This window comes from Crinia signifera, chromosome 7 (genome assembly GCF_055691185.1).
Source record: "Crinia signifera chromosome 7, ASM5569118v1, whole genome shotgun sequence".
NCBI classification, from domain to species: Eukaryota; Metazoa; Chordata; class Amphibia; order Anura; family Myobatrachidae; genus Crinia; species Crinia signifera.
This window is the reverse complement of record NC_139223.1, coordinates 161054364-161077369: the sequence shown is the minus strand read 5'-3', so window position 1 is coordinate 161077369 and position 23006 is coordinate 161054364. Positions and strand designations below refer to the sequence as shown.

Below are 23006 nucleotides of genomic sequence, written 5' to 3'. Positions count from 1 at the left end.
AAGCATTGTCACCACTGAGGGTGAGGTCAAGCTTCAAAAAGTGATGAGTGATAAACAACAAGCCAATCAGCTTCTACCTGCCATGTTACAGGATGGGTTTAAACACAAGTGATAAATAATTGGTAAGACAATCGCTTGGGCGCTGTAATTCTCGCTGTTTTGCTGCCTATCCTACACCCTGAAGGGTTATTCCTAGGTAACCCGAATAGTAATCTTGAAGAAGGGGTTTGTTGGATGTGGGATATGGCGCTACACCGGGTCAAACACGATATATGAGTGGGGATACTTAGCTTAGGTATTCCCGGGTTCTTTTTTTTCTCCCTCTTAATTCTTCCTTCGCGTGTTTTCTCGTCGAATTTTTCGGGAGGAAAAAAGGAATAAAGATATTATAGGTTGGAACGGGGGTGAAATTTTGTTTCCAAAATATTATTGTTCTTGTCCCAGTTTTCTGATATTTCTCACCTCACTTACATATGTATGTAGTGAGGGTAAGCTTATCTGGGTTTCTTTATGTTGGGTGATGACTTGTGAGAGGCGTACCTCACTTACACGTTTCTGCACATGAAGACTCTCATCAAGGTATCTTTATCAAAAAACTGCGTACCAGTACTCACGATTGATAATGTGTGTACCCGTGCATCAAGGTATCTTTAAATAGTCCAGGCTGACTTCTTATCCAGTAGAAAAAGGTTTTTATTTTACAGTATAAAATTAAAAAAAAAAAAATTTCTTTTAAAAACGGAATTTTAGTATAATCCGTACATTTCTACCGTCTGCTGGTGGAGGAGCACTGTTGTCCCCCCTAGGAATAGGGCAGGATTAGTGTTGGGCCACTGACCGGTAAGTGGACTCCGCAACTGTGAGAAAAAATTCTCTTTGTCCTACCTTTTTCTCAGGGGGCAATCAGGTTCCTCAAAAAGCTTCCAGCAGAGAGTTAGAATCCAATGTCAACTCAAAAGCAAGTCCTCCTGCCGACGCGTTTCGAGATGTGCATCTCTTTGTCAAGGCATGACAAAGAGATGCACATCTCGAAACGCGTCGGCAGGAGGACTTGCTTTTGAGTTGACATTGGATTCTAACTCTCTGCTGGAAGCTTTTTGAGGAACCTGATTGCCCCCTGAGAAAAAGGTAGGACAAAGAGAATTTTTTCTCACAGTTGCGGAGTCCACTTACCGGTCAGTGGCCCAACACTAATCCTGCCCTATTCCTAGGGGGGAAAACAGTGCTCCTCCACCAGCAGACGGTAGAAATGTACGGATTATACTAAAATTCCGTTTTTAAAAGAAAAATTTTTTTTTTAAATTTTATACTGTAAAATAAAAACCTTTTTCTACTGGATAAGAAGTCAGCCTGGACTATTTAAAGATACCTTGATGCACGGGTACACACATTATCAATCGTGAGTACTGGTACGCAGTTTTTTGATAAAGATACCTTGATGAGAGTCTTCATGTGCAGAAACGTGTAAGTGAGGTACGCCTCTCACAAGTCATCACCCAACATAAAGAAACCCAGATAAGCTTACCCTCACTACATACATATGTAAGTGAGGTGAGAAATATCAGAAAACTGGGACAAGAACAATAATATTTTGGAAACAAAATTTCACCCCCGTTCCAACCTATAATATCTTTATTCCTTTTTTCCTCCCGAAAAATTCGACGAGAAAACACGCGAAGGAAGAATTAAGAGGGAAAAAAAAAAAAAAAAAAAAAAAAGAACCCGGGAATACCTAAGCTAAGTATCCCCACTCATATATCGTGTTTGACCCGGTGTAGCGCCATATCCCACATCCAACAAACCCCTTCTTCATGTTACAGGATGGGTTTAAAAAATGACAGGTAGTAGCTGATTGGCTGGTGGTTTATCACTCACCACTTACAGTGCCAGCTATCAGTACCACGGTACTGACAGCCACAGTCTGTGATGTGAGGGATAGTCAGGGGCCACGGTACTGACAGCCACAGACTGTGATGTGAGGGATAGTCAGGGGCCACGGTACTGATAGCCACATTCTGTGATGTGAGGGATAGTCAGGGGCCACGGTACTGATAGCCACAGTCTGTGATGTGAGGGATAGTCAGGGGCCACGGTACTGATAGCCACAGTCTGTGATGTGAGGGATAGTTAGGGGCCACAGTACTGATAGCCACAGTCTTTGATGTGAGGGATAGTTAGGGGCCACGGTACTGATAGCCACAGTCTGTGATGTGAGGGATAGTCAGGGGCCACGGTACTATAGCCACAGTCTGTGATGTGAGGGATAGTCAGGGGCCACGGTACTGGTAGCCACAGTCTGTGATGTGAGGGATAGTCAGGGGCAACGGTACTGATAGCCACAGTCTGTGATGTGAGGGATAGCCAGGGGCCACGGTACTGATAGCCACAGTCTGTGATGTGAGGGATAGTCAGGGGCCACGGTACTGACAGCCACAGTCTGTGATGTGAGGGATAATTAGGGGCCACAGTACTTTATAGTCACAGCCTGAGATGTCAGGGGCCACAGTACTGATAGCCACAGTCTGTGATGTGTGGTATAACCAGGAGTCACGGTACTGATAGCCACAGTCTGTGATGTGAGGTATAGTCAGGGGCCACGGTACTATAGCCACAGTCTGTGATGTGAGGGATAGTGAGGGGCCACGGTACTAATAGCCACAGTCTGTGATGTGAGGGATAGTCAGGGGCCATGGTACTAATAGCCACAGTCTGTGATTTAAGGGGCCACAGTACTGATAGCAACAGTCTGTGATGTGAGGGATAGTCAGGGGCCACGGTACTAATAGCCACAGTCTGTCATGTGAAGGATAGTCAGGGGCCACGGTACTGACAGCCACAGTCTGTGATGTGAGGGATAATTAGGGGCCACCGTACTTTATAGTCACAGCCTGAGATGTCAGGGGCCACAGTACTGATAGCCACAGTCTGTGATGTGAGGGATAGTCAGGGGCCACGGTACTGATAGCCACAGTCTGTGATGTAAGGGATAGTCAGGGGCCACGGTACTAATAGCCACAGTCTGTGATATAAGGGGCCACAGTACTGATAGCCACAGTCTGTGATGTGAGGGATAGTCAGGGGCCACGGTACTATTAGCCACAGTCTGTGATGTGAGGGATAGTCAGGGGCCATGGTACTGATAGCCACAGTCTGTGATGTGAGGGATAGTCAGGGGCCACAGTACTGGTAGTCACAGCCTGTGATGTCAGGGGCCACAGTACTGATAGCCACAGTTTGTGATGTGAGGGGTAGTCAGGGGCCACAGTACTGGTAGTCACAGCCTGTGATGTGAGGGATAATCAGGGGCTACGGTAATGGTAGTCACGGTCTGTGATGTGAGGGACAGTCAGGGGCCACGGTACTGATAGCCACAGTCTGTGATGTGAGGAATAGCGAGGGGCCACGGTACTGGTAGTCACAGTCTGTGATGTGAGGGACAGTCAGGGGCCACGGTACTGATAGCCACAGTCTGTGATGTGAGGAATAGAGGGGCCACGGTACTGGTAGTCACAGTCTGTGATATGAGGGATAGAGGGGCCACGGTACTGGTAGTCACAGTCTCTGATGTGAGGAATAGAGGGGCCACGGTACTGGTAGTCACAGTCTGTGATGTGAGGGACAGTCAGGGGCCACGGTACTGATAGCCACAGTCTGTGATGTGAGAAATAGAGGGGCCACGGTACTGATAGCCACAGTTTGTGATGTGAGGGATAGTCAGGGGCCACGGTAATGGTAGTCACAGTTTGTGATGTGAGGGATAGTCAGGGGCCACGGTACTGATAGCCACAGTCTGTGATGTGAGGAATAGAGAGGGGCCACAGAACTGGTAGCCACAGTCTGTGATGTAAAGGGCCACAGTACTGATAGCCACAGTCTGTGATGTGAGGGATAGTCAGGGGCCACGGTACTGATAGCCACAGTCTGTGATGTGAGGGATAGTCAGGGGTCGTGGTACTGATAGCCACAGTCTGTGATGTGAGGGATAGTCAGGGGCCGTGGTACTGATAGCCACAGTCTGTGATGTGAGGGATAGTCAGGGGCCACGGTACTGACAGCCACATTCTGTGATGTGAGGGATAGTCAGGGGCCACGGTACTGATAGCCACAGTCTGTGATGTGAGGGATAGTTAGGGGCCACAGTACTGATAGCCACAGTCTTTTATGTGAGGGATAGTTAGGGGCCACGTCTACTGATAGCCACAGTCTGTGATGTGAGGGATAGTCAGGGGCCACAGTACTGATTACCACAGTCTTTGATGTGAGGGATAGTTAGGGGCCACGGTACTGACAGCCACAGTCTGTGATGTGAGGGATAGTCAGGGGCCACGGTACTGACAGCCACAGTCTGTGATGTGAGGGATAGTCAGGGGCCACGGTACTGACAGCCACAGTCTGTGATGTGAGGGATAGTGAGGGTCCGTGGTACTGATAGCCACAGTCTGTGATGTGAGGGATAGTCAGGGGCCGTGGTACTGATAGCCACAGTCTGTGATGTGAGGGATAGTCAGGGGCCGTGGTACTGATAGCCACAGTCTGTGATGTGAGGGATAGTCAGGGGCCACGGTACTGATAGCCACAGTCTGTGATGTGAGGGATAGTCAGGGGCCGTGGTACTGATAGCCACATTCTGTGATGTGAGGGATAGTTAGGGGCCACGGTACTGATAGCCACAGTCTGTGATGTGAGGGATAGTCAGGGGCCACAGTACTGATAGCCACAGTCTTTGATGTGAGGGATAGTTAGGGGCCACGGTACTGACAGCCACAGTCTGTGATGTGAGGGATAGTCAGGGGCCACGGTACTGACAGCCCCAGTCTGTGATGTGAGGGATAGTCAGGGGCCACGGTACTGACAGCCACAGTCTGTGATGTGAGGGATAGTCAGGGGCCGTGGTACTGATAGCCACAGTCTGTGATGTGAGGGATAGTCAGGGGCCGTGGTACTGATAGCCACAGTCTGTGATGTGAGGGATAGTCAGGGGCCGTGGTACTGACAGCCACAGTCTGTGATGTGAGGTATAGCCAGGAGCCACGGTACTGATAGCCACAGTCTGTGATGTGAGGTATAGCCAAGAGCCACGGTACTGATAGCCACAGTCTGTAATGTGAGGTATAGTCAGGGGCCACGGTACTGATAGCCACAGTCTGTGATGTGAGGAATAGAGGGGCCACGGTACTGATAGCCACAGTTTGTGATGTGAGGGATAGTCAGGGGCCACGGTACTGATAGCCACAGTTTGTGATGTGAGGGATAGTCAGGGGCCACGGTACTGACAGCCACAGACTGTGATGTGAGGGATAGTCAGGGGCCACGGTACTGATAGCCACATTCTGTGATGTGAGGGATAGTCAGGGGCCACGGTACTGATAGCCACAGTCTGTGATGTGAGGGATAGTCAGGGGCCACGGTACTGATAGCCACAGTCTGTGATGTGAGGGATAGTTAGGGGCCACAGTACTGATAGCCACAGTCTTTGATGTGAGGGATAGTTAGGGGCCACGGTACTGATAGCCACAGTCTGTGATGTGAGGGATAGTCAGGGGCCACGGTACTATAGCCACAGTCTGTGATGTGAGGGATAGTCAGGGGCCACGGTACTGGTAGCCACAGTCTGTGATGTGAGGGATAGTCAGGGGCAACGGTACTGATAGCCACAGTCTGTGATGTGAGGGATAGCCAGGGGCCACGGTACTGATAGCCACAGTCTGTGATGTGAGGGATAGTCAGGGGCCACGGTACTGACAGCCACAGTCTGTGATGTGAGGGATAATTAGGGGCCACAGTACTTTATAGTCACAGCCTGAGATGTCAGGGGCCACAGTACTGATAGCCACAGTCTGTGATGTGTGGTATAACCAGGAGTCACGGTACTGATAGCCACAGTCTGTGATGTGAGGTATAGTCAGGGGCCACGGTACTATAGCCACAGTCTGTGATGTGAGGGATAGTGAGGGGCCACGGTACTAATAGCCACAGTCTGTGATGTGAGGGATAGTCAGGGGCCATGGTACTAATAGCCACAGTCTGTGATTTAAGGGGCCACAGTACTGATAGCAACAGTCTGTGATGTGAGGGATAGTCAGGGGCCACGGTACTAATAGCCACAGTCTGTCATGTGAAGGATAGTCAGGGGCCACGGTACTGACAGCCACAGTCTGTGATGTGAGGGATAATTAGGGGCCACCGTACTTTATAGTCACAGCCTGAGATGTCAGGGGCCACAGTACTGATAGCCACAGTCTGTGATGTGAGGGATAGTCAGGGGCCACGGTACTGATAGCCACAGTCTGTGATGTAAGGGATAGTCAGGGGCCACGGTACTAATAGCCACAGTCTGTGATATAAGGGGCCACAGTACTGATAGCCACAGTCTGTGATGTGAGGGATAGTCAGGGGCCACGGTACTATTAGCCACAGTCTGTGATGTGAGGGATAGTCAGGGGCCATGGTACTGATAGCCACAGTCTGTGATGTGAGGGATAGTCAGGGGCCACAGTACTGGTAGTCACAGCCTGTGATGTCAGGGGCCACAGTACTGATAGCCACAGTTTGTGATGTGAGGGGTAGTCAGGGGCCACAGTACTGGTAGTCACAGCCTGTGATGTGAGGGATAATCAGGGGCTACGGTAATGGTAGTCACGGTCTGTGATGTGAGGGACAGTCAGGGGCCACGGTACTGATAGCCACAGTCTGTGATGTGAGGAATAGCGAGGGGCCACGGTACTGGTAGTCACAGTCTGTGATGTGAGGGACAGTCAGGGGCCACGGTACTGATAGCCACAGTCTGTGATGTGAGGAATAGAGGGGCCACGGTACTGGTAGTCACAGTCTGTGATATGAGGGATAGAGGGGCCACGGTACTGGTAGTCACAGTCTCTGATGTGAGGAATAGAGGGGCCACGGTACTGGTAGTCACAGTCTGTGATGTGAGGGACAGTCAGGGGCCACGGTACTGATAGCCACAGTCTGTGATGTGAGGAATAGAGGGGCCACGGTACTGATAGCCACAGTTTGTGATGTGAGGGATAGTCAGGGGCCACGGTAATGGTAGTCACAGTTTGTGATGTGAGGGATAGTCAGGGGCCACGGTACTGATAGCCACAGTCTGTGATGTGAGGAATAGAGAGGGGCCACAGAACTGGTAGCCACAGTCTGTGATGTAAAGGGCCACAGTACTGATAGCCACAGTCTGTGATGTGAGGGATAGTCAGGGGCCACGGTACTGATAGCCACAGTCTGTGATGTGAGGGATAGTCAGGGGTCGTGGTACTGATAGCCACAGTCTGTGATGTGAGGGATAGTCAGGGGCCGTGGTACTGATAGCCACAGTCTGTGATGTGAGGGATAGTCAGGGGCCACGGTACTGACAGCCACATTCTGTGATGTGAGGGATAGTCAGGGGCCACGGTACTGATAGCCACAGTCTGTGATGTGAGGGATAGTTAGGGGCCACAGTACTGATAGCCACAGTCTTTTATGTGAGGGATAGTTAGGGGCCACGTCTACTGATAGCCACAGTCTGTGATGTGAGGGATAGTCAGGGGCCACAGTACTGATTACCACAGTCTTTGATGTGAGGGATAGTTAGGGGCCACGGTACTGACAGCCACAGTCTGTGATGTGAGGGATAGTCAGGGGCCACGGTACTGACAGCCACAGTCTGTGATGTGAGGGATAGTCAGGGGCCACGGTACTGACAGCCACAGTCTGTGATGTGAGGGATAGTGAGGGTTTCGTGGTACTGATAGCCACAGTCTGTGATGTGAGGGATAGTCAGGGGCCGTGGTACTGATAGCCACAGTCTGTGATGTGAGGGATAGTCAGGGGCCGTGGTACTGATAGCCACAGTCTGTGATGTGAGGGATAGTCAGGGGCCACGGTACTGATAGCCACAGTCTGTGATGTGAGGGATAGTCAGGGGCCGTGGTACTGATAGCCACATTCTGTGATGTGAGGGATAGTTAGGGGCCACGGTACTGATAGCCACAGTCTGTGATGTGAGGGATAGTCAGGGGCCACAGTACTGATAGCCACAGTCTTTGATGTGAGGGATAGTTAGGGGCCACGGTACTGACAGCCACAGTCTGTGATGTGAGGGATAGTCAGGGGCCACGGTACTGACAGCCCCAGTCTGTGATGTGAGGGATAGTCAGGGGCCACGGTACTGACAGCCACAGTCTGTGATGTGAGGGATAGTCAGGGGCCGTGGTACTGATAGCCACAGTCTGTGATGTGAGGGATAGTCAGGGGCCGTGGTACTGATAGCCACAGTCTGTGATGTGAGGGATAGTCAGGGGCCGTGGTACTGACAGCCACAGTCTGTGATGTGAGGTATAGCCAGGAGCCACGGTACTGATAGCCACAGTCTGTGATGTGAGGTATAGCCAAGAGCCACGGTACTGATAGCCACAGTCTGTAATGTGAGGTATAGTCAGGGGCCACAGTACTGATAGCCACAGCCTGTGATGTCAGGGGCCTTGGTACTGGTAGCCACAGCCTGTGATGTGAGGGCTAGTCAGGGGCACAGTACTGATAGCCACAGCCTGTGATGTCAGGGGCCTTGGTACTGGTAGCCACAGTCTGGGATGTGAGGGGCCGTAGTGATTGTTACTGTATTACGTTATATACTTTATCTACATACTCACAGAATCAACCAAGTTCACAACGGACTTTGCAAAGTTGCTGGTGTGACTGTGAGAGGATCGCTGCTTCTTGTACTAGAACGGAAACAAGAAACGTATATCAGATTAATTACACACAGGATCCCCATACCGATACCGTATACATAGTACATCTGAGTGTGGACAGAATACAGGCTGAGCAATACTGCCACCTAGTGGTCACAGGAGAGCTACATCGCTATTATAATGTCCCTGCTCCCTATTATAACGTCCCTGCTCCCTATTATAATGTCCCTGCTCTCTATTATATTGTCCCCGCTCCCTATTATAATGTCCCCGCTCCCTATTATAATGTCCCTGCTCCATATTATATTGTCCCCGCTCCCTATTATATTGTCCCGATCCCTATTATATTGTCCCTGCTCCCTATTATAATGTCCCCGCTCCCTATTATATTGTCCCTGCTCCCTATTATAATGTCCCCGCTCCCTTTTATAATGTCCCCACTCCCTATTATATTGTCCCGCTCCCTATTATAATATCCCCGCTCCCTATTATAATGTCCCCGCTCCCTATTATAATGTCCCCGCTCCCTATTATATTGTCCCTGCTCCCTATTATAATGTCCCCGCTCCCTATTATAATGTCCCTGCTCCCTATTATATTGTCCCCGCTCCCTATTATAATGTCCCCGCTCCCTATTATAATGTCCCTGCTCCATATTATATTGTCCCCGCTCCCTATTATATTGTCCCGATCCCTATTATATTGTCCCTGCTCCCTATTATAATGTCCCCGCTCCCTATTATATTGTCCCTGCTCCCTATTATAATGTCCCCGCTCCCTATTATAATGTCCCCGCTCCCTATTATATTGTCCCGCTCCCTATTATAATATCCCCGCTCCCTATTATAATGTCCCCGCTCCCTATTATATTGTCCCCGCTCCCTATTATAATGTCCCCGCTCCCTATTATATTGTCCCCGCTCCCTATTATAATGTCCCCGCTCCCTATTATAATGTCCCCGCTCCCTATTATAATGTCCCCGCTCCCTATTATATTGTCCCCGCTCCCTATTATATTGTCCCCGCTCCCTATTATATTGTCCCCGCTCCCTATTATATTGTCCCTGCTCCCTATTATAATGTCCCCGCTCCCTATTATATTGTCCCCGCTCCCTATTATAATGTCCCCGCTCCCTATTATAATGTCCCCACTCCCTATTATATTGTCCCGCTCCCTATTATAATATCCCCGCTCCCTATTATAATGTCCCCGCTCCCTATTATAATGTCCCCGCTCCCTATTATATTGTCCCCGCTCCCTATTATAATGTCCCCGCTCCCTATTATAATGTCCCTGCTCCCTATTATATTGTCCCCGCTCCCTATTATAATGTCCCCGCTCCCTATTATATTGTCCCTGCTCCCTATTATATTGTCCCCGCTCCCTATTATAATGTCCCCGCTCCCTATTATATTGTCCCCGCTCCCTATTATAATGTCCCCGCTCCCTATTATAATGTCCCCGCTCCCTATTATATTGTCCCCGCTCCCTATTATAATGTCCCCGCTCCCTATTATATTGTCCCTGCTCCCTATTATATTGTCCCCGCTCCCTATTATAATGTCCCCGCTCCCTATTATATTGTCCCCGCTCCCTATTATAATGTCCCCGCTCCCCATTATAATGTCCCCGCTCCCTATTATATTGTCCCCGCTCCCTATTATATTGTCCCCGCTCCTTATTATATTGTCCCCGCTCCTTATTATAACGTCCCCGCTCCCTATTATAATGTCCCCGCTCCCTATTATAATGTCCCCGCTCCCTATTATATTGTCCCCGCTCCCTATTATATTGTCCCCGCTCCCTATTATAATGTCCCCGCTCCCTATTATAATGTCCCTGCTCCCTATTATATTGTCCCCGCTCCCTTTTTATATTGTCCCCGCTCCTTATTATATTGTCCCCGCTCCTTATTATAACGTCCCTGCTCCCTATTATAATGTCCCCGCTCCCTATTATAATGTCCCCGCTCCCTATTATATTGTCCCCGCTCCCTATTATATTGTCCCCGCTCCCTATTATAATGTCCCCGCTCCCTATTATAATGTCCCCGCTCCCTATTATAATGTCCCTGCTCCCTATTATATTGTCCCCGCTCCCTATTATATTGTCCAATAAAACAATGGTAAATACAGTAGTGGGAATATCTGCAGCTCGGACCCCACAGCAGCGACTTCAGCTCGTTACTGCCACCTTGTGGAGAATCCTGTTTCCTGCGGTTATTAGTACATAGGGAAGTTTTATTTGCAAAAACACAAAGTTTAGCCCCCAGGAAAATACGGTAAAAATGCAAATAGCCTTAATTAATGTATTAGCACAGCCTGTCTGACACATATTGTTAATTAGTCCTAGATCTACAATGTGTAATGATTGTGGTAACCGGGAAGGAAACGTTTTCCTGTTCTAGAATCCAGTTTGCATGGTGCTAAATATAGAACCACTGACGCTGCACAAATCCACCGCTCTATAATTTGGCTTCTCAGACAGCTTCATATCAGATGACAGATTTCGCTACCCAGCATTTCCCGCAGCCCGGCCTGAGCTAAAGCGCCAAATATGTCTGCTGTCATATGCGATACATAACACAGCGCAGGCCAGCGTCCGCGAGTCTGGGGCTCAGTAACACACATAACCGCCCCTGATTGGATGCTCAGACTGTGCTTAATATAGAGATCCACCTTACACTGCAATATGACTCGGATTCAGTTTTGTTAGCAAAGCAAAAAAGCACACAACTGGGCAAAACTATGCTGCGCTGCAGGTGGGGCAGATGTAACTTGTGCAGAGAGAGTTAAACCCCATACACACTAGAGATATTGCTCAGAATCCCCTTTTCTGAGTGACATCTTTCACAATATCAATTTGTGTGTTTACACTCAATTTCGTTATCCCATGCAATGTTACAGGATGATTGACGTCTGCTGAACATGCTTATATAGCCACATGACCCGCATGTTCAGGGGGTCCCAATGGCGTCACTGAACGTTATCGTATACCGATATCATTTAATGTGTGTATGCACAATATCGGGACCCACAGCCACTATTGGTGATTAGATTGTCTAGTGTGTATGGGCCTTTACATTTGGGTGGGTTATATTGTGTCTGTGCAGGGTACATACTGTCTGATTTATTTCTACACTGCAATTTAGATTTAATTTTGTACACACCTCACCCAAATCTAACTCTCTCTGCACATGTTACATCACCCCACCTGCAGTGCAGCATGGTGTTGTCCAGTTGTGTGCTTTTTTGCTTTATTAACCTGGCGCAAAATACTTGGGGGGAGCAGCGTAGACGAGGAACATAAATCACGCAAACACATAAATTAGTGAAAAGGTGAAGCGTTGACTACAAGTCGGCCGTCACTGCAGCTGCATTGTGTACTGGGAAACAAAGGGGCTGCGGCATGGCCCCCAACTGTCAGCTGGTGAAAGAATCCATTGCGTATCAGCCCTGTCATTGGCACACTAGATCCGTCACAGATGAGTCAGATCTCTGGATACGTGAGCAGCCCATAGCGCCACCATCATTACCCACAACACATAGCCTAGGTCCAAGTGCCACCCAGTTATACCTGGTCAGCTGCAGCTGTGCGTCTACCACTCTGGATGCCTCGCAGCTGCCCAGGACTGCGTGCAAGATCCAGCCACAAAACTGACATGTGCGCAATCACGCGGCACCACACGATTCCCGCCTGTCACAGCCCAGACCTTGTAACATGTTCTATTCCCACGATACAATGCAACACCTCTGCTGTCATCAATATATCATTTATAGGACAGTTCTCCATTACACGGCGTCCGCAGTAGTATATAGCTATATACTGTATAACTGTACGTGGGGCTGATCACTTACCAATTGATGATCGATAACAATCATAAGTTCTACGTATTTCATTTCATCAAAGACTCCGCGGGGCACCTGTAGTGTAAATGTGACACAGGGTAAATGTGCAGCGCCAGACATGATACATGGAGTATAAGAATGTTCCACACACGGAATCATGCAGAGAGGTCAGCGGTTCTGTTCCTGATCACACATTCAGTTGTGAGGCGATGTGTGCCCCCCCCAGTGCTCCCCAGCCGCCAGTGTTCCCAACCAATACTAATCTCGCCCCATGCATCCAGGCAGCCTCTCAGCCAACCATTGCGCTCATCTCGTATGATTACATTACTTTTACTCTGTTTTTCCTATTTGATTTATTGTTATTATGTGATTTAGATTGTGGGGCTGATTCAGTGTTGTTAACAAATCCAAAAAGCTCACAACTGGACAAAACCATGTGCACTGCTGGTGGGGCAGATGTAACAGGTGCAGAGAGAGTTAGATTTGAGTGAGTTATTTTGTTTCTGTGCAGGGTAAATACTGGCTGCTTTATTCTTACACTGCACTTTAGATATCAGTTTGAACACAACCCCCCAAATCTCTGCCCAGGTTACATCTTCCCCATTTGTGTGTTTTTTGCTTTACTGACAAAGCTGAATGAGGCCCAATGTACAAGTGTCTTTACTGAAGTATCTGATTGCATTCATTCCCGTATTCATGCAGAGCTTCCTTCAATATACATTGTATTTATGCAGCTCAGCAATTTGTTCTCTGGCGCCAGCATCTGATTGTGGATTTCATAGTTACCGCCACGTATTTAATTAGCGCCTTTATTGTATTCCGTTTATAGTATTGTGTGTGTTGCACCTTTGCCTTTTATGGGGATTATTACAATACTATTGTTACTCACATTCACAGCCCGTTTCCTTCTCCTCCGTAACCACGGTGTTTGTGTGAAGAACGGCTGCTCGCTGGCGCCTTTCCTCTCCGACGCTGAGGATTACAAACAGGAGATGGTGACACATTGATTACTAGAACATATTCATTAAGGACCTGTCCAATCCCAATCAGATCGGAACCAGGACCCCCAGCGCTAATCCGGGCAGGAAAGGCAAATTACAGAAGCATGGTGGGAGTCCCCACACCAGGCCTCACATGATTACGCTTAATGGAACTCATTCAGGATCAGTTGCAGTTTTGCTAAAATAGGAAAACTGCGCCTGCTGTCTCTTGCATGGTGGGAATGTAAAGTACTTTATAGTCTCACAGAAATCGATGCGGTCACAGTGGTAAGGGTAGCTCCCTGCAGCGCCGCCATTTTTGCGGCTCAAGCAGCTGCCTCGAATACGTCCAGACACACCTGCATTGTCTGGACCACACCCTGGAAATGCTGCATCGCCGCCCCGCTGCCCATCCGGGATGCGATCGCACTTTAAGCTTCACTCACGTGCGCTACGGGCACTGGCATGTGCAGAAAATCCACTGATAGCGGTTTTCGCACTGCGCGGGATACTGAATAAGCCCCAATATGCATCTTTCTACCAACTCTGAGACAACAGTACTAACCTAGTGCGCTGGTGCACAGTCCGCTAACTTGTGGCTTTGACACAAATGAGACACAAAATGTAAGAAAACGTATAAACCAGGGCGTCCAAGCCGCGCCAATGTCATCACATTGCACAAACGTACTAAGGGAAGGACACAGCTGTGGGTCTGTAAAGGGCTCCCAGAAAACCCTCAGTGCTTATTCTTTGTATGAACGGAGACTATAGAATAAGTCTGATCTTCCAGGTTCTCGGGGTTGTCTCTTGGCGTTGTATTTCATTCCGCAACTATCGCTAGATATATTGCTATAGTTTCTTGCCAATATTGTACCTTCATTGTCCTTGGACACCACACAAAACTGCTTGGTGGATACAACTGAATCCAAACCACAGAGCTGATCTGTGCTGTACCCAATGGCACCACAACACACAACTTCACCTAAAAGTGTAGTGCAGACAATGTTTGCGTGTGACACTAGCGTGGTTAGAGATCTACGCCATCGGCAGCAGGTAGGACGTACCTGACAGGTTTGGAAGTCTGGAAATAGGGGAACCTGGAGCTTTTTCGATGAAGTGAGGTCGTCTTGTGCTTTCCTGGGGAGGAAGAAGAAGAGGTCTGTGAGCAAATCACATAACGAAAGCCAGGATAATGCTGCCGGTCCTGTGGTTCCCAAACTTGTCCCTCAAGGCAGTCTAACAGGACAGGTAATAAGGATATCCATGTTTAAACACAGATGACTAACCAGTTCCACAGTCAATATGATTATACTATCTGTGCACGAGAATGGATATCCTAAAATGCTACATTCCTCAAGGACTGAGTTCGGGGAACCCGATGCTTGTCTCTGGCAATAATGCCGATTTGCAACACTGGGGAAATATTTGCTGCAGTTTAGCAAAAAGACTTTAATTCATAATGCAAATTGATTTACACCATTATTCCAGGTTCTCTGATACAAAGGGGGTTATTTTAGTTCACTCTTTCTGACAAATTCCTTCTTAGATAGACAAAACCATGTGCACTGCAGGTGGGGCGGATGTTACTTGTACAGAGAGAATTAGATCAAAGTGAGATCTATATTGCAGTGTAAAAATAAAGCAGCCAGTATTTACCCTGCACAGAAACAAAATAACTGACCCAAATCTAATTCTCTCTGCACATTTGACATCTGCCCCCCTGCAGTGCACATGGTTTTATCCATCTAAGAAAGATTTTGTCAGAAAGAGTGAACTAGAATAAGGCCCGAAGTGTTTAGAGGAGGGTAATAAAGGGTCTCTTGCTTCTGATCAATACTTGTACATCCTCCCGTGACGGCGGAAGACGCGACGCACCAGTAACCTTGGAGCCAACGCCGACTCTAATGGTTTATGCAAAATCAATTGCAGAACTGTATAAGTAGCAATAATTCTATTATATAGATCAGCGTTTCCTAAGAACCCATTAACGCTGGAAGTGTGAAGGATCTGTGCACATTATAAACCAATTCCGGCAATACAGAACTTACAACATAACACATTGGATTATAAATCTATAATAATAAAATATGCAGCCCCAGATGATCTGTGCCAGGGGGTAACCTCACCCCAGCCGGGTGATCTAGTCCGCTGCAATCAACGAGGATTTGAAGAAATGCAACAAATCTACAATTATTATATAGAATCATTAGGACCAAGGAACGTACAAAACGTCTCTCACGCAAAAAGTGTTTCTTATACGCAAGGAGGTAAAGCAGCGCCAATGTCGGCCCTGCAGCCACGGCAGTAAAATGTGCCAGGCTATAGAATAGAATTCCTTTATTCGTATCACAATGGAGAAATTTGCATTGTTACAGCAAGGTTCCACGTACAGATAAGAGTAATAGCATAATAACAACACACAGAATATATATAATATAAATCTAGAATCTAAGAAGGTCTACACCATTCTCTGCCACTGTGCGCCACTAGGCTGCCACTAGGAACAACATGTATGGCCGCCCGGTGGCAAGGTGCGCGCAACACAATAATTGATTTGCCAACTGTTTTACTGTAAATGACTATATACTGTATATGACTACGACCCACCAGGGCCGAACACCGATATAATCATCCAAATACAATCAGAACCGCTTGGGTTGAATTATACGATCGTTGCATTGGCGTTCTTCTGCCCACAGTTCTGTAACCGGTTACGGGCCAAGGTGCACAACACAAAAGAATACAAGTCATTCCCATCGGGCATGTGAGGAACCCAACACTGAATCGCAGAGGACATAAAGAAAGAGAAATACATGTCAGCAATGTCAGAGCCTAAACTAGCAGCGGCTAAAACGCATAATGCCAGTTATCAGCAGACTGAGTTCTTACAACTCAGAGATGACATCAGGGAGGTTATTACTACAGACACAGGGTTTATATCTGGAGACGCAGACAGGTAAGTACGAGCAACCCATAACGCATTAGTGGATTACAATCAGATCATTCACATTGGATATAACAGGATGCATTACAAAAGATCCGATTCAAATTGCGCACTTACAGCTACTTCTGTATCGGTAAATATGGTAATATACAGTAACTAAGTATGCCCATTTCATAAATGCCCCTGTTTGCCCTGCTAGCTTATACATAGGGCAGTGATGATATATACAAACATTCAGTGGTGGCTCTTACCTATTTTGTTCGGGGGGAGGGGGGGGGGCTGCCGTTAGCTTCCATTGCACAACCCAGCAGCGCGATTCGTGTGTTGTGTCACCACGGGCATGCATGTGTGCTAGTTATTTATATAGCGCACACATATTCTGCAGCACTGTACAGAGAATATTATTACCAGTTATTATATAGTGCACACATATTCCGCAGCGCTGTACAGAGATTATTATTACCAGTTATTATATAGCGCACACATATTCCGCAGCGCTGTACAGAGACTATTATTACCAGTTATTATATAGCGCACACATATTCTGCAGTGCTGTACAGAGACTATTATTACCAGTTATTTATATAGCGCACACATATTCTGCAGCACTGTACAGAGAATATTATTACCAGTTATTATATAGCGCACACATATTCCACAGCACTGTACAGAGAATATTGTTACCAGTTATTATATAGCGCACACATATTCCACAGCGCTGTACAGAGACTATTATTACCAGTTATATAGCGCACACATATTCTGCAGCACTGTACAGAGACTATTGTTACCAGTTATTATATAGCGCACACATATTCCGCAGCGCTGTACAGAGAATATTATTACCAGTTATTATATAGCGCACACATATTCCGCAGCGCTGTACAGAGACTATTATTACCAGTTATTATATAGCGCACACATATTCCTAAGCGCTGTACAGAGATTATTATTACCAGTTATTATATAGCGCACACATATTCCTAAGCGCTGTACAGAGATTATTATTACCAGTTATTATATAGCGCACACATATACCGCAGCGCTGTACAGAGAATATTATTACCAGTTATTTATATAGCGCACACATATTCCACAGCGCTGTACAGAGACTATTATTACCAGTTATTATATAGCGCACACATATACCGCAGCGCTGTACAGAGAATATTATTACCAGTTATTTATATAGCGCACACATATTCCACAGTGCTGTACAGAGACTATTATTACCAGTTATTATATAGCGCACACATATTCTGCAGCGCTGTACAGAGACTATTATTACCAGTTATTATATAGCGCACACATATTCCGCAGCGCTGTACAGAGAATATTATTACCAGTTATTATATAGTGCACACATATTCCGCAGCGCTGCACAGAGAATATTATTACCAGTTATTATATAGCGCACACATATTCCGCAGCGCTGTACAGAGAATATTATAACCAGTTATTATATAGCGCACACATATTCCGCAGCGCTGTACAGAGAGTATTATTACCAGTTATTATATAGCGCACACATATTCCACAGCGCTGTACAGAGAATATTATTACCAGTTACTTATATAGTGCACACATATTCCGCAGCGCTGTACAGAGATTATTATTACCAGTTATTTATATAGTGCACACATATTCCGCAGTGCTGTACAGAGACTATTATTACCAGTTATTATATAGCGCACACATATTCCGCAGCACTGTACAGAGAATATTACCAGTTATTATATAGCTCACACATATTCCGCAGCGCTGTACAGAGACTATTATTACCAGTTATTATATAGCGCACACATATTCCACTGCGCTGTACAGAGACTATTATTACCAGTTATTATATAGCGCACACATATTCCGCAGCGCTGTACAGAGAATATTATTACCAGTTATTATATAGTGCACACATATTCCGCAGCGCTGCACAGAGAATATTATTACCAGTTATTATATAGCGCACACATATTCCGCAGCGCTGTACAGAGAATATTATAACCAGTTATTATATAGCGCACACATATTCCGCAGCGCTGTACAGAGAGTATTATTACCAGTTATTATATAGCGCACACATATTCCACAGCGCTGTACAGAGAATATTATTACCAGTTACTTATATAGTGCACACATATTCCGCAGCGCTGTACAGAGATTATTATTACCAGTTATTTATATAGTGCACACATATTCCGCAGTGCTGTACAGAGACTATTATTACCAGTTATTATATAGCGCACACATATTCCGCAGCACTGTACAGAGAATATTACCAGTTATTATATAGCTCACACATATTCCGCAGCGCTGTACAGAGACTATTATTACCAGTTATTATATAGCGCACACATATTCCACTGCGCTGTACAGAGACTATTATTACCAGTTATTATATAGCGCACACATATTCCGCAGCGCCGTACAGAGACTATTATTACCAGTTATTATATAGCGCACACACATTCCACAGCGCTGTACAGAGACTATTATTACCAGTTATTATATAGCACACACATATTCCGCAGCGCTGTACAGAGACTATTATTACCAGTTATTATATAGCGCACACATATTCCGCAGCGCTGTACAGAGAATATTATTACCAGTTATTATATAGTGCACACATATTGCGCAGCGCTGTACAGAGAATATTATTACCAGTTATTATATAGCGCACACATATACCGCAGCGCTGTACAGAGAATATTATTACCAGTTATTTATATAGCGCACACATATTCCACAGCGCTGTACAGAGACTATTATTACCAGTTATTATATAGCGCACACATATACCGCAGCGCTGTACAGAGAATATTATTACCAGTTATTTATATAGCGCACACATATTCCACAGTGCTGTACAGAGACTATTATTACCAGTTATTATATAGCGCACACATATTCTGCAGCGCTGTACAGAGACTATTATTACCAGTTATTATATAGCGCACACATATTCCGCAGCGCTGTACAGAGAATATTATTACCAGTTATTATATAGTGCACACATATTCCGCAGCGCTGCACAGAGAATATTATTACCAGTTATTATATAGCGCACACATATTCCGCAGCGCTGTACAGAGAATATTATTACCAGTTATTATATAGCGCACACATATTCCGCAGCGCTGTACAGAGAGTATTATTACCAGTTATTATATAGCGCACACATATTCCACAGCGCTGTACAGAGAATATTATTACCAGTTACTTATATAGTGCACACATATTCCGCAGCGCTGTACAGAGATTATTATTACCAGTTATTTATATAGTGCACACATATTCCGCAGTGCTGTACAGAGACTATTGTTACCAGTTATTATATAGCGCACACATATTCCGCAGCGCTGTACAGAGAATATTATTACCAGTTATTATATAGCGCACACATATTCCGCAGCGCTGTACAGAGACTATTATTACCAGTTATTATATAGCGCACACATATTCCTAAGCGCTGTACAGAGATTATTATTACCAGTTATTATATAGCGCACACATGTTCCGCAGCGCTGTACAGAGACTATTATTACCAGTTATTATATAGCGCACACATATTCCACAGCGCTGTACAGAGAATATTATTACCAGTTATTATATAGCGCACACATATTCCGCAGCGCTGTACAGAGAATATTATTACCAGTTATTATATAGCGCACACATATACCGCAGCGCTGTACAGAGAATATTATTACCAGTTATTTATATAGCGCACACATATTCCACAGCGCTGTACAGAGACTATTATTACCAGTTATTATATAGCGCACACATATACCGCAGCGCTGTACAGAGAATATTATTACCAGTTATTTATATAGCGCACACATATTCCACAGTGCTGTACAGAGACTATTATTACCAGTTATTATATAGCGCACACATATTCTGCAGCGCTGTACAGAGACTATTATTACCAGTTATTATATAGCGCACACATATTCCGCAGCGCTGTACAGAGAATATTATTACCAGTTATTATATAGTGCACACATATTCCGCAGCGCTGCACAGAGAATATTATTACCAGTTATTATATAGCGCACACATATTCCGCAGCGCTGTACAGAGAATATTATTACCAGTTATTATATAGCGCACACATATTCCGCAGCGCTGTACAGAGAGTATTATTACCAGTTATTATATAGCGCACACATATTCCACAGCGCTGTACAGAGAATATTATTACCAGTTACTTATATAGTGCACACATATTCCGCAGCGCTGTACAGAGATTATTATTACCAGTTATTTATATAGTGCACACATATTCCGCAGTGCTGTACAGAGACTATTATTACCAGTTATTATATAGCGCACACATATTCCGCAGCACTGTACAGAGAATATTACCAGTTATTATATAGCTCACACATATTCCGCAGCGCTGTACAGAGACTATTATTACCAGTTATTATATAGCGCACACATATTCCACTGCGCTGTACAGAGACTATTATTACCAGTTATTATATAGCGCACACATATTCCGCAGCGCCGTACAGAGACTATTATTACCAGTTATTATATAGCGCACACACATTCCACAGCGCTGTACAGAGACTATTATTACCAGTTATTATATAGCACACACATATTCCGCAGCGCTGTACAGAGACTATTATTACCAGTTATTATATAGCGCACACATATTCCGCAGCGCTGTACAGAGAATATTATTACCAGTTATTATATAGTGCACACATATTGCGCAGCGCTGTACAGAGAATATTATTACCAGTTATTATATAGCGCACACATATACCGCAGCGCTGTACAGAGAATATTATTACCAGTTATTTATATAGCGCACACATATTCCACAGCGCTGTACAGAGACTATTATTACCAGTTATTATATAGCGCACACATATACCGCAGCGCTGTACAGAGAATATTATTACCAGTTATTTATATAGCGCACACATATTCCACAGTGCTGTACAGAGACTATTATTACCAGTTATTATATAGCGCACACATATTCTGCAGCGCTGTACAGAGACTATTATTACCAGTTATTATATAGCGCACACATATTCCGCAGCGCTGTACAGAGAATATTATTACCAGTTATTATATAGTGCACACATATTCCGCAGCGCTGCACAGAGAATATTATTACCAGTTATTATATAGCGCACACATATTCCGCAGCGCTGTACAGAGAATATTATTACCAGTTATTATATAGCGCACACATATTCCGCAGCGCTGTACAGAGAGTATTATTACCAGTTATTATATAGCGCACACATATTCCACAGCGCTGTACAGAGACTATTATTACCAGTTATTATATAGCACACACATATTCCGCAGCGCTGTACAGAGACTATTATTACCAGTTATTATATAGCGCACACATATTCCGCAGCGCTGTACAGAGAATATTATTACCAGTTATTATATAGTGCACACATATTGCGCAGCGCTGTACAGAGAATATTATTACCAGTTATTATATAGCGCACACATATACCGCAGCGCTGTACAGAGAATATTATTACCAGTTATTTATATAGCGCACACATATTCCACAGCGCTGTACAGAGACTATTATTACCAGTTATTATATAGCGCACACATATACCGCAGCGCTGTACAGAGAATATTATTACCAGTTATTTATATAGCGCACACATATTCCACAGTGCTGTACAGAGACTATTATTACCAGTTATTATATAGCGCACACATATTCTGCAGCGCTGTACAGAGACTATTATTACCAGTTATTATATAGCGCACACATATTCCGCAGCGCTGTACAGAGAATATTATTACCAGTTATTATATAGTGCACACATATTCCGCAGCGCTGCACAGAGAATATTATTACCAGTTATTATATAGCGCACACATATTCCGCAGCGCTGTACAGAGAATATTATTACCAGTTATTATATAGCGCACACATATTCCGCAGCGCTGTACAGAGAGTATTATTACCAGTTATTATATAGCGCACACATATTCCACAGCGCTGTACAGAGAATATTATTACCAGTTACTTATATAGTGCACACATATTCCGCAGCGCTGTACAGAGATTATTATTACCAGTTATTTATATAGTGCACACATATTCCGCAGTGCTGTACAGAGACTATTGTTACCAGTTATTATATAGCGCACACATATTCCGCAGCGCTGTACAGAGAATATTATTACCAGTTATTATATAGCGCACACATATTCCGCAGCGCTGTACAGAGACTATTATTACCAGTTATTATATAGCGCACACATATTCCTAAGCGCTGTACAGAGATTATTATTACCAGTTATTATATAGCGCACACATGTTCCGCAGCGCTGTACAGAGACTATTATTACCAGTTATTATATAGCGCACACATATTCCACAGCGCTGTACAGAGAATATTATTACCAGTTATTATATAGCGCACACATATTCCGCAGCGCTGTACAGAGAATATTATTACCAGTTATTATATAGCGCACACATATACCGCAGCGCTGTACAGAGAATATTATTACCAGTTATTTATATAGCGCACACAT

At 45.3% G+C, this 23006-nt stretch overlaps 1 protein-coding gene across 6 annotated transcripts in view; it reads right to left on the bottom strand.

The window, feature by feature from the left end:
• Positions 1-23006, bottom strand: part of ADAM23 (ADAM metallopeptidase domain 23) — a 211749-nt gene that overhangs the window by 74963 nt on the left and 113780 nt on the right. For all 6 annotated transcript variants that reach the window (XR_014450838.1, XM_083154137.1, XM_083154138.1 and 3 more), the window contains exons 7-10: positions 14581-14653; positions 13426-13508; positions 12546-12611; positions 8646-8717 (exon numbers count right to left, since the gene is read on the bottom strand). Coding sequence is in view for 5 of the 6 variants with exons in the window: in XM_083154137.1 (XP_083010263.1) it covers positions 8646-8717; positions 12546-12611; positions 13426-13508; positions 14581-14653 (294 nt within the window). In the remaining variant the exon portion in view is untranslated. The remainder of the gene's footprint in view (positions 1-8645; positions 8718-12545; positions 12612-13425; positions 13509-14580; positions 14654-23006) is intronic.